The sequence below is a fragment of the Dendrobates tinctorius genome, unplaced genomic scaffold (genome assembly GCF_039654945.1).
Source record: "Dendrobates tinctorius isolate UK_male_01 unplaced genomic scaffold, ASM3965494v1 ptg000376l, whole genome shotgun sequence".
Taxonomy (NCBI): Eukaryota; Metazoa; Chordata; class Amphibia; order Anura; family Dendrobatidae; genus Dendrobates; species Dendrobates tinctorius.
The window spans coordinates 561,611-575,250 of NW_027362042.1; the positions used below are offsets into that span (position 1 = coordinate 561,611).

The 13,640-nt window shown below is 41.6% G+C and overlaps 1 protein-coding gene across 2 annotated transcripts in view; it reads left to right on the plus strand.

Moving 5' to 3' along the window:
• TBC1D1 (TBC1 domain family member 1) overlaps positions 1-13,640 on the plus strand; it is a 181,380-nt gene that overhangs the window by 82,070 nt on the left and 85,670 nt on the right. For both annotated transcript variants that reach the window (XM_073563010.1, XM_073563011.1), the window contains exons 8-10: positions 878-1,003; positions 6,666-6,752; positions 8,191-8,465. In XM_073563010.1, coding sequence (XP_073419111.1) covers positions 878-1,003; positions 6,666-6,752; positions 8,191-8,465 — 488 coding nt within the window. The remainder of the gene's footprint in view (positions 1-877; positions 1,004-6,665; positions 6,753-8,190; positions 8,466-13,640) is intronic.

A 13,640-nucleotide genomic window follows, 5' to 3' on the forward strand; every position in this document is an offset into this window, starting at 1 on the left:
GTTTTTACCATTTACATGCTCATGATTTGGATTATGTGTACTTGATTGCTTAATCTAAGCAATCCATATTATTATTCCTACACGGAGACTGGCTTTTTTTGTGTTTATGTAAATAAAATTGGCAAATGCATCTCTAGACAATGATTTAAATTTTTCCCTGATGTAAAACCATAAAGTAATAGAATTAATATTATATTAGGTTGACATGGTCTTCTGATCTTCTTTTACCCCTAATAACCAGTCAGAATAAATTGGTTTAAATAGTTAGCGGGCCTGTGATTTATTTGGAAAAAAGTTGAATAGTGTTTTAAAAAAAAAAAAAAAAAATCCTCCTGTTCCTGGCACACTTTTTTTCTTTTTGTGCAATGTAACGCTATAGTAGAGATATTCACTTTTGTTGCTTTTGGAGAGCAGCATGTGAAATTTCTTCTTGCATAGCATCTGGGCGTTGTTTTCAGTCTTCTCTGGGGGGCGTGTGCCTTAACCCCTCCCTCCCAGACACTGCCAATCACAGCTCTGCAGTGCTATATTGCTAGATTAGCTGTGACTGGCAGCATCTTGGAGGAAGGGGTGAAGGCACACACCCGCAGAGGAGACTCTGAAGAAACGCCCGAATGGACAACAAGCAGAGATTTCACATACTGCGCTCCAAAAAGAAACAAATGTGAATATCTCTGCAAAGGAGTGACGCATTGCAAAATTGAAAAAAGTGGCAAAATCAGGGGAGCTCGTGGATTTTTACGAGGTGTATAGTTCAATAGTGTGTTTTTTTTTTTCTTTTTTTACAATTTACAGGCCCTCTAACTTTCTCTGTGAAAATTTCTTAGAGACTCTCTGAGTTAATCTGCTTACTCCCATCTTTATATTTGAATTGCAGGTCTCGCAAATTTCCAGTAACCCCCTAAATGAGCTGCAGATCAGTGCCCCCCGCTTCAGATTGGAGCTATTCAAGAGCAAAGCAAAAAGATCTTTAACAGAATCCCTAGAAAGTATTTTATCAAGGGTAAGCTGTCTAATCCATATGGTTTAAACAAATGCCTAAAATGGGCTTCAGTACCAGGTGCTGCCTGTGGACAGAAATGGCGTTGTTCTTAATAAATAGCCCGGTCCTGACATGGTATCTTGATTAGCTTTTAGTGTTAGGAATCATCTGGCTCACATTCTCATGGCTAAAGATCATGCGGGTCAGTGAGGGGCTCGCTGCGTGATTTCTATTAATTCATTAAAGATGACGATGCGCACACGACCATTACAGTGGGATTTGTCGCTTCTTGGAAATAGTGTGGAAGCCTAAACTGTGTAGGAAGCGGGCAGGGAAGAGGTGGTCTGCTTACTCCTGTCGCCTTGTCTATGATAAGTGTTTATACAGAACCTCAGTGTTTGGATGAGTTTTCTCCGTAGGTTCATACGGCCAGAAAAGGTGATGTTTTCTGCCGAGGAACTAGAAGATTATGGCAAAAGAGACTTATTAATGCAGGTCTGGAAAAGTTAGAAACTAGCGATGACGCCACCATTGTTAACCGCAGCCTGTCCGCTGGAAAGTTCATCAGTGAATTTATATAAATGGGCTTTCCTCTTTAAATTACTGTCTTATTTGTACATTGGGGTAACTGAATGCTGAGCTCCTCTTTTATAGCTGAAGTTGGAGATTGTTGGCCTCCATTCATCGATTTTCCCCTGGATAGCTTTGAGGGTCTTGGGTTTTCCACTGCACATTGATGGTGCAGAGCACAGGATCTGATGCTGGATGACTGTCTGTCACACTCTATTGAGTTGCCTCACATCAGCGGGACATTATATGGTCCTCTAGTCACCTAAGGACCTGCTAAATTGAGGTTCTTAACCCCTTAATGACCAATACGAGGCAAAACCGACCTGCAGTATGAGAGAATAGCCTCCCCATACAGGTGACAATCTGTCAGCTGTCAGCTGTACACTACAGCTGACTACTTGCTGCATCAGCCACGATCAGTGTTGGCACCGACCATGGCCGTTTAACCCCTTTAATACTGTTGTAAATAGTGACTACAGCATCTAGATGGCTAACAGAGTATGGGGCTTCCTCTTTTACTCCATCGGCACCCTGAGATCATGATTGTGTGGTCCTGATGTTTGTGATGGCAATTCATGGCCAAATAACAGCCTTAGGGTGCGTGCACACGCTGCGGATTGATCTGAGCGGATTTAGCAAAATCCGCAGGTCAAAAGACCTGCGGATTACCCTGCGGTTTTGCCCTGCGGTTTATCATCTCTACAATGGAGGAGATGGTAAACCGCAGCGGAATCCGCAGAAAGAATTGACATGTCAATTCTTTCTGCGGATTAGAAACCGCGGCAAATCCGCGAGGGAAAATCCGCATCGTCTGCACTGCGGTTTCCATTTCCCATAGGATATAATGGTACTGTACACCACAGCAGAAACTGCTGCGGATCTGCAGGACCAAAACCGCTGCGGATGTCCTGCCTTTAGCGACATTTGGGTAGTAGAAATACATTTTTAATTGCGGTCACGTCACTTTGCATTAGTTCCTGAAAAGCACCTGATGGGTTAATGAACTATCTGACAGCAGTTTTGAATACATTTAGGGGTGCTGCTTTTAAAATGTTATCACTTTCTGGGGATTCCATTATATAGGAGCCCCAATGTCACTTGAAAACTGAATTGGGAAAAAAGAAAATAAAATAAGTTTTTGTAAATTTGCTTGGGGAAAAGACTGCTACAGTTTTAATTAAACCTTTTAAAATGTTAAACAAAATTACATTTTTTTTTTTTTTTTTTTGAAATGTTAGTTATTAATGTTTTCTGTGGTATGACTATCTGGATTAAAGGGATGATCATTCAAAGTTTGAAAATAGCTATTTTTAAAATTTTTATTTTTTTTTTGTTCAAGTTCTGATATCATAAAGTATAAGGTCTCCCGAAAAAAAAATAAATATTTTTTTTTCAAAATCAGTGGGATATGTTAAGCGTTCCTGAGTTTAATGCTACTTAAAGTACACCATGGTCAGATTTTATAAATTTTGGACTGGTCATTAAGGGGTTAAAAAGCGTGTTCATGCATTTTCTGCTTTTTCAACTTTTTCTGCACTTTGCAGCTCACTTGACAGCTTTGCTGTATAGACTTGGACATAATTTTTAGGGTATGTGCACACGGTGCGGACTCTGCTGCGATTCCGCAGCAGTTTTGGCCCTGCGGGTCCGCAGCAGATTTAGGTGCGTTGTACAGTACCATTGTTTTCAATGGTAAACTGGAAAACGCTGTGCACATGCTGCGGACTTTTCCGCGGTTTATAATCTGCAGCATGTCAATTCTTTTGTGCAGAACTGCTGCGGTTTCACACCTCATCCATTATGAGCAAATCCGCAAATACTACAAAATCCGCACCACCAAAAAACTACGTGTGCACTTACCCTTAGAGGTCGTTGATTCAACTCACTTTTTGTAGATGGTAATCAAGGACACCTATTTGTGAATTGATTGATCTTTATTTCAGTTGCCATAAAGTGAAGGAAGTGTGTCTCCAAAATACAAAATGGCTACTTCATTTATCAAATATTTTCCCTTTTTTACAAGCTTGCATCTAATTAAAGGAATTTCATTTGAGATGGATAGATAGATACAGTGGGGAAAAAAAGTATTTAGTCAGTCAGCAATAGTGCAAGTTCCACCACTTAAAAAGTTGAGAGGCGTCTGTAATTTACATCATAGGTAGACCTCAACTATGGGAGACAAACTGAGAAAAAAAAATCCATAATATGCAAATAAAATGAAAAAAAAAACAGACAATGTGATTTTCTGGATTTTTTTTTCTCAGTTTGTCTCCCATAGTTGAGGTCTACCTATGATGTAAATTACAGACGCCTCTCATCTTTTTAAGTGGTGGAACTTGCACTATTGCTGACTGACTAAATACTTTTTTTCCCCACTGTATATCTAATTTTTTTTAAAGTTGGTAAAAAGTAGAGAATTATCTAAAATATAGCCATTAACCCAATCTCCCGCTGCTCTGGTGGTCCCCAATGTCAATGATGACATCTCGTCGGTCATACATATGACAGCAGAAGAGCTTTCAGTGGCGAGCTCTAAGTACGGCATGTGATTACTAAGGCCAGTGATTGGCTGCAGAAGACGTGTGAATGAAGAGACCTCATTATTACAGGACTGGTTGGGGTCCACCCAGGCAGCCATTTTGGATTCAAGTGGTGGGCAATGTCTGTTTCGTTTGTTCTAACGACCGGAGGAGGCGCTGCAGGGGGCGGCGCTTCACAGAGGAAGTCCGCAGCTACTGCATACGCAGATGTGTAACTAGCCTTAATGAGATTCTCGTGCTCCAGGGTGGCCTGTGGCGGTCTTCATGTGGTGCTCTGCTTACATATTCAGCTGCATGGCTTATGACAGGTCCCTGATCCCTCAGTGTCCTGCCTCCTGTTTTACATATTGAATATTATATGGTTTGAAAAAAAATCACATTCAGGGGGCGGCGGCATCTGCGCTGTAGCATCATCGCATATATAATATCCATTTAATTATTTTATTTGCTGATATAAATTCATTAAGACGAAAAATATATATATTTCTAAAAATGGCGTCGCCTGTGCAGTATCTTCTATCGGACCTGCTGAATGTGTGTTTTTTTTATATATAATATAATAAAATATATAATATATATATTATATTATATTATATTTTTTTAAATTAAAATCTATCCATTATGTAAAATAGGGGGCACGTCAGTGGGGGATCTGTGACCTGTCATAAGCCATGCAGATGAATATGTATGCAGAACCCCGCCCACAGCCCCACCCTGGAGCATGAGCACATCATTAACTCAAAACTGAAAATAAAAATTACACAAGAACCACAAGACAGATTTCATCAGCCAAGGTATCTTTTTAATTAGTATAACGGCGCTGACTTTACACCGTCTGTAGGTTACAGTGCACAGTCCTGCTGACAGGTTCCCTTTAAGTTTTGTCTGCCTTTGCGTCAGTTTTTTTTTTTTTTAATGCATTTCTAATAAAAATGTTTTTTTTAAGTGTTTATGATTTTCCACTGAATGGCCATTTCGCCCTATGGTGATCTGGTAACTATGGTTTCTGCAGCCCGGCTTCATTGTCATTTTAATAGATGCATAGTCATAGCTTTACAAAAACGAATGATCTTTTAAGCACATGTAATTGCTACATCCCAGAGCTTCACATTCCTATTGTTCGGGGCCATTAGCGGCTGATTACATAGATTGGCGTCTAATAATTGGAGTCCTATTTATTTCTGTGCCAGCCTCTTGTACAAAATGGTAGCGTAGGATATTCTGGCCTGGTGGCATCCTGGCATCTGTTCTGAACAGTCATGCCAAACCGAAAATAAACTAAGCAGGAATTAAATCCATAACTTCTTCCAGCGATCCAAGCTTCCTAATACCGTCAGTACAATGCCTCGCATTTTATAATTGGCTGCTTAGCCGGGGTTTACTTTTGACTACGGAAAAACCTCATAAATCAATGTCTCCCGATTAGAACATAAGGAACAGATTTCAGAAATCACTGAAAAACGAAAGATTTATGGCCGTGACTCCTGGAGATCGCTCTATGCTGGGACTTGCTCATCTAAACTGAGCCAGGGGAGAAATTTGTTGTAGAGCAGTGAGAACTTAATTTTTCTTTAGGGAAGATTCACACAAGGCATTTAGTATTATCTGGGCTGGAAAATGCTGTCGGTGAAGAAAAAAAACATCAGACCAATATTTTTCGATTCAGAGGAGTGATGCTGTGTGTGTGTGTGTGTGTGTGTTTTTTTTTTTTTTTTTGATAAAAAAACCCCACAAGACAATGGATTGCATATGGACAAGGGGAAAATAAAAATCGACAGCTTTCTGGATTAATTTTATTTACAGAACAGCTTTATTGTCTATGGAACTTAATTGTGGCTGCTTATCCACCATCCAGACTATGTATCCTTCCATCAATTCTTCTCAGTCGCCCACATCCAGGAGATTATCTACAGTTCTGTGGGTTGTAAACTTCTTGATTACCATATGTTGCGCACCGTGGACAAAGGAACATCTAGATCTCTGGAGATGGACTTGTAACCTTGAGATTGTTTGTTTGTTTTTCAATAATCTTGGTCCTCAGATGGTTTTCTTTTTCCTCTTTTTGTTCTCCATGCTTAGTGTGGAATACACAGACACAATGCAAAGATTGGCAACTTCTCCCTTTTTTTAAAATCTGATTTCAGGTATGATTTTCATATTGCACACACACCTGTTACTTGCCACATGTGAGCCTGATCAAGCATCGCATGCTTGAACCAAAGTTGTCCCACCCATTTTTGGAGTTGTGTGGAATGATGTCTGATTTGCCTCCTCCTTCTTCTTTTTTTTTTTTTTTTTTTGTTTTTTTTTTTATCAAATACACACTAAGAAAATAAACATGTATAATAAAACGTGTGATTGCAGTTATTTTCTTGGAGAAATACTTAATATTTAAATTACAGTTCAAGGGTGGCAACACTTTCGTGTGTGTGTGTATGTATGTATGTATGTATGTATGTATATAATATAATATTGTGCGTTTGCACACTCACAAACATACTTGTGTGAACCTGACCTTCTAGTGAACTATGATGTGAATCATGGTATGTGTTTAATCTTTTTGCATTTTACAGGGGAATAAAAATCGTTCTCAACAGGACAGCATTGGGAGCATAGATTATGACAGCTCGCTATACACTCCATTGGAAAGTGGTAGTAAGGTAATTTCTTCAATGTTCTATTAATTCTTAATTGAAAAACTTCTCCCCCATATATTCTGGAGTTCAAGGAATTCTGTTTAGATATTGGTAAATCTAAGCTTTTATACCATTCTTTATCCATTTGCAGAAAGCTTAGCAGGGCCCTTGTCCTGTGGCCACATCAGTAGTCTGTGACCACCAGACCGGAGCCCTGGGAACATCCTCTTACTTGACCGCATCCCCAGCGCCTTTTTTGATTAGCCCAAATTCACTAATTACAAGAGAAGCCGGCTGCTTTGGATTAGTGGATTAAGGACTGGCACTGGGCCAGAGTCCTGTGTATCTTTTTGCTCAACATTATTTCTTAAGCCGGGATCACACTACCGTGTGTGATGTGAGAAACTAGCACAAGACCCAGCGCTACCGCCGGCACTCGGGACCGGAGCTGCGGCTGCATAGAAATACATGCAGCCGCAGCTCCGGTCCTGAGTGCCGCGGCAGCGGGTGTTGATGTGAGAGTCTTGTGCGAGTTTCTCACATCACACACGGTAGTGTGATCCCGGCCTTAATCACAGACTTCTTGTCCTTTAACACCTTGTCACCACCAACATTTTTATTTTTTTTATTTTTTAATCTGACTTACCATTCCTTTTTTAACTTTTTTAAAATTATTTTCCCATTGATCTCGCTTCTTATGACATTATTATTATTATTATTATTATTATTATTATTATTATTATTATTATTATTATATATATTTTTTTTTTTTGCAAGAAGAGTTGTACTTTGGATTACATCTCTCATCTTTACCATATATTTTACTGCAAAGAGTCAGGGTGGGGCAAAGGCTTCTCCTGGAATAGAAAAAAATAGAGCAAATGTAATCTCGAAAAAAAAAATAAATTCTTAAATACTTCTAATTGGCATATTGCTTTTGTCTTGTCGAATGAGGTAATCTCTTCTCTTAGGTTTCCGTCAGTTTAAAAAGACTATCTCGGACTAATATTGGGACAGAGGCCTGTGAGCATGTGCAGTGGGAAGCTCTGCTGCGGTTGTAGGTCCTCTCCAGGTCACAGCAGCGGAGTGTCCTACTGCACATGCTCACAGGCATCTTTCCTAATATTAGTTTTATTCTTAACAACATTTTTTTTTTTCTTTTTTTTTTTTTTTTATTCCCAGAGAATCTTTAAGTCACCAGTGAATTTGCTATGAACCTTTTTTTTGCCATGTCAAGAGATAACATTCCTCTACTTGGCACATAATAGCTGAATTCTGTTTCTGTGGGTTCACATCATGCCTGTTTGTTGATGCATTGTCTTTTTATGTGTTGTTGTGTGATGATGAATAATCCGGGTTTGTTAGTGTTTTCCACCCTGTGGCCCTTCAGCTGTTATAAATCCACAGCGTACTGTTTATTTTTCCCATACAGTTTTTTTTTTAAAATCTCTCTGTATTGTAGGAACCTTCATTAAGAGAAGTGGAAACCTCTTCTCTGGGAACTCCTCTGAAGTCTCACGGCTCCATGGGTGACTTGCCGTCCGTAGCCGAGAGCTCTCCCTCTGAGCATCCTGGAGAATTATCTCGTCAAGGATTCCGACGTCGCGCTAACACTTTGAGTCATTTCCCGGTCACCTCTCAGGATTTACCAGAGCCGGTGCAGATAAGCCCATCTGTTCCACAGAGGAGGCTTATGCGACATCACTCCGTGAGCACAGAGACGCCGCTCAAGAGAAAGTGAGTTCTGTAGAATCCTGTCCTATTGAATAGGCTTTGTATTCCAGTTTTAGATTACAATCTTTTCTTAAATGGGGAAAATCGGGCTGAGATGTTGTGATGTGTGGGGATGTTTTATGTTTACGGCTTTGGGTCTTTTACACTGTGGTGTTGGCAAAGCAAAATCCCGGTTTACCTGGTCTTCAGTACAGGTCTCAGAGGCTTCTGATCTGGTGACATTAGGCAGATGGCCTGGACTATACCCTTAGTATAGTCACGGTTAGTTCTCGCCATTTTCTTAAATTATTCTGATTTAGAAATCTACATTGTGGAAATATTGGGGTTATAATTTGGTAATTTAACAGTAAACCTGCCATGAACTGGCAATTTAGTCCAAAGCCTGACCACCAAAAAGAATACATTTCCAGTAATTTTACAAAATGGCATTAATGAGACATTAAAGGGGACGTTCTATGATCTCGTCATTGAACATCATACAGAGCTGGTATTCTGTCAAAGGGATTGTATAGACTCTGCAAAAGAATTGGTCCTTTTTAGTGATCAGCGAACATTCTAGGATAAGGTGTTTTCTGAGCATGCTTGGGTGTTAACAGAGTTTTTGGCGTGCTTGAATAATATGTTTCAGTCCCTGCCCCTGCATGTGTCGCTGCTGTTCCATAACACATGCAGGGACTGTGTGTGTTGTCTGTCAAACAGCCGTGAGATATGCAGCTGCGGGGACTGAAACATGTTATTCAAGCATGCCGAAGTCACTGTTGGCTTACGAGCATGCTCGGAGAACACCTTATCTGAGCATATTCGCTCATCACTACTCCTTTTGTGTTTGTGATAGAAGCTTCTTGCTGATTTGGGGTTGGTAGTGACTCCCTTATTAGAAAAATCATGGGGATAAGAGAAGCTATGGCGCTAAACGATTAAACCACCAATAGTATAGTCATAAGAAACCTTGTATCTGCCGCTAAGATGTCTAAACCAAAGCTGCTTCTTGTGAATGCATCCTCCTTGGCTCTCATATTGCCCTAGAATCTACCTGCAGAAGTGTGGATTCAGAATATTGCCGTCTATGGTCGGATCACGTTCAGAATCCTTCAGTAGTGAGAGACCGTTGGTCTGAAATGCTTCAGTAATGGGGACAGAATCCAAAAGAACACGCTCTTCTTCATATCAAAGAAAATCCAGATCCAGTTTCATCCCCTCCTGATGACCTTTACAGCACTAAATCAGATATCTTGGAAGGAATATCATTTATGAAAACGTTCTTTGTTTTCAAGCAAGAACATCGTGCCGAACATTGCTATCTGTTTTTGCCTAGGATAGTCCTGTTATGTTCAACCATAAGGCTTAGTGGGAGTAAGTGAGCTTTAACCCATTCTTTTCTTCTGCATTCTGTGGGAGAATTACAGGAGGAGAATTGCACTCTAGATGAAGATGGTCAACTTTGTTCTTTTTTAAGGCATGTCCTCTTCACTTTTTAGGTGAATTAGAGCACAGGCTGTCAATAAGCTAGAAGCTTTCATAAATGTGGACATACTACTCCATAAAATATTTGTCCAGTAATAAGTAAGTAGATGGGAGATTTGATTCTCAGGACCCCTCCTGTCTAGCAGTCGCACACTACAGACCTGGTTGGTGGATTGGACTGTGAATCTCCTCTTACTTCGCAGCATTTCTGGCTTTTTTTTTTTTTTTTTCCGTTGCGCTGGTTTGGTGCGACATTGAGTGTGTGCATCACGCTGAAATTATGTTGCACCACAGTGTTTGTATTGTGGTGTGCCATCATACTGTGTGGGCGAGGAGTAGGGGCTGTTGTGACTATAACACTATAGGGGGGCTATCAGTTTGTTCCCACAGCAACCCCCCATACCCACCCCTACAATCAGTTTGTATGGAGGGGTGCTGTGGGAGCCATTAGTGTGTGTGTGTGTGTGTGTGTGTGTGTCACGCTATGGGGGCGGTGTGTGTGACCGTGGGGGTCATCACGCTGTGTGGTGGTGCATGGAATCCATTACACTGTTTAGGGAGTAGAGGCATCGTACAGTTTAGTAGCTGTCACTATACAGTGTACACAAAACGCTGTTGTCACGCTGTGACCTTAGGGAAGCCAGGAAAGAGGGACCGTATACTGTCCCTCAATGTAAGTAAGTCCTTGTCTATCCCTAACCACAGGGTTACTCCTGTAGGTGGAGATGCGCGATTCTCGTACCTCTGTGCTGCTACAAAATCTTATACCAACTCTCAACATTAAACCCCCCCCCCCCCCAGGGGAGGAAAGGGGCTGGAGTAAATCGGGGTAACACCGGGTGGGAAAACAAGAAAACTTAGGCAAAATCAAACGACAGCTGCACAGGATAAAATACAAAGGGAAAATGGATACACAGTAGCAATGTACTAAAAGTTAAAATTACAATTTATAGTTAAAAAAAAAAACATGCTCAAGACAGAAATGGCCCAACAAGGAAATGGATTGTGAAAACAATATTGGTGTAATAACCCATTGTGGAGAAATAATAATAATAATAATAATAATAACAAATTTTATTTTTATAGCGCCGACATATTCCGCAGCACTTTACATTTCAGAGGGGATTTGTACAGACAATAGACATTACAGCATAACAATAATCACATACAGTAGATTATAACAAATACCAAGAGGAATGAGGGCCCTGCTCGCAAGCTTACAGTCTATGAGGAAAGAGGTAGACACGAAAGGTGGGTGGTAACAGTTGCCCTGATTGTATGAACCAGCCATAAAGTGTGTGACAGTACAGACACAGAGGGCTAATGGATGCATAAAGCATGTGGGAACATGATGCAGGAAATCTGGTTATGGTAAAACTTTTGGCTGTGCCACACAGGGATAGATTAGGTTAATGTGTTGAGGCGATAGGCCAGTCTGAATAAATGCGTTTTCAGGGCACGCTTAAAATTGTGGGGATTGGCGACTAATCGTATTGACCTGGGAAGTGCATTCCAAAGAATTGGCGCGGCACGTGTAAAGTCTTGGAGACGGGAGTGGGAGGTTCTGACTATTGAGGATACTAACCTCAGGTCATCAGCAGAACGGAGGGCGCGGGTAGGGTGGTATACTGAAACAAGGGAGGAGATGTAGGGTGGTGCTGAGCCATGGAGAGCTTTGTGGGTGAGGGTAAAAAGTTTATACTGAATTCTGGAGTGGATGGGTAGCCAGTGTAATGACTGGCACAAGGTAGAGGCATCGGTGTAGCGATTGGTGAGGAATATGATCCTGGCTGCAGCATTCAAGACAGATTGGAGAGGGGAGAGTTTGGTAAGATGGAGACCGATTAGAAGAGAGTTACAATAGTCCAGACGAGAATGAATAAGAGAAACAGAGTTTTTGCAGAGTCAAAAGTAAGAAAAGGTCGAATTCTAGAAATGTTTTTGAGCTGCAGATGACAAGAGCGAGCCAGTGATCGAATGTGGGGGGCAAAGGAAAGCTCAGAATCAAGTATGACCCCAAGACAGCGGGCCTGTTGCTGGGGAGTAATAGTGGAGCCACACACAGAAATAGCAATGTCGGGTATAGGTACATTAGTAGAGGGAGGAAACACCAGGAGTTCAGTCTTTGACAGGTTCAGTTTCAGATATAGTGAGGACATGATATTAGACACAGCGTTTAGACAATCGCCGGTGTTTTCTAGAAAGGCTGGTGTGATGTCAGGAGAAGAAGCGTATAATTGGGTGTCATCAGCATAGAGATGGTACTGGAAACCAAATCTACTGATTGTTTGACAAATAGGGGCAGTGTACATGGAGAAGAGGAGGGGGCCTAGAACCGATCCTTGGGGGACCCCAACAGTAAGGGGAAGGTGAGAGGAGGAGGAACCGGCAAAAGATACAGTAAAGGAGCGGTCGGAGAGATAGGAGGAGAACCAGGAGAGAACGGTATCCTTGAGGCCAATGGAACGGAGCATAGTGAGGAGGAGCTGATGATCCACCGTGTCGAATGCTGCAGAGAGATCCAAGAGAATTAGCATGGAGTAATGACCATTTGATTTAGCTGTTAGCAGATCATTAGAGACTTTAGTGAGGGCAGTTTCAGTAGAGTGTAAAGAGCAGAAACCGGATTGGAGAGGGTCGAGAACAGAGTTTTCTGAGAGATAGCGGATAAGACGGGAGTGGACCAGGCGTTCCAGGAGTTTAGAGATGAAGGGAAGATTAGAGACAGGTCTATAGTTAGCGGCACAGTTTTGGTCGAGGGATGGTTTTTTTAAGTAGTGGATGTATGATGGCATGCTTAAATGAGGAGGGAAAAATACCTGAAGAGAGAGAGAGGTTAAATATTTTAGTTAGGTGAGGGGTGACAGCAGGGGAAAGGGACTGGAGGAGATGTGACGGAAATGGGTCACTGGTGCAAGTAGTTGGGCGAGAAGATGCAAGGAGCCTGCTTACTTCTTCTTCTGTGACTGGTTCAAAATCAGAGAGTGAGCTAGATGCAGTGGGGGAGGAAGGACGGTGCATGGTATGTGGTGATTGGGAGATAACTTCCTGTCGAATCTGGTCAATTTTTTCTTTGAAGTAATTGGCCAGATCGTCAGCTCGGAGCTCCGTGGTTGGGGCCTGTACTCTTGGATTGAGTAGAGAATGAAAAGTGTCAGAGACGTTTCGGGTTATTGGACAGTGAGGTGATGAGGGTGTTGAAATAGGTTTGTTTGGAGAGGTGAAGGGCAGTGTTGTATGTTCTAAGCATAAACTTAAAATGGATGAAATCTTCGTGTAGATTGGATTTTCTCCAGACGTTCGGCGCACCTGGAGCATCGCTGCAGGAAACGTGTTTGCACCGTGTGCCAGGGTTGTCGCCGTCTGCGTTGTGGTGTTCTATTTATAGGGGGTGCAAATTCATCCAGGGCACTTTGAAGTGTTTTATTGTAATGCTTCAATGCAGAATCAGGACATGAGAGGGAGGAGATGGGGGGGCCAATGAAGACTGCAAGTTCTTCATAAGTTTCTGGGTGTTAATGGCCTGTATATTTCTATAAGTCTGGACAGTGGGGGTGACCTGAGCAGCCTGGCAGTTCTTTATAGAGAATGAAAGAAGATTGTGGTCAGAGAGCGGGAGAGGGGAGTTTGCAAAATCATCCACTGCACAAAGCCAAGAGAAGACCAAGTCGAGGGAATTTCCGTCTTCATGCGTTGGAGAATTAGTAAGCTGCG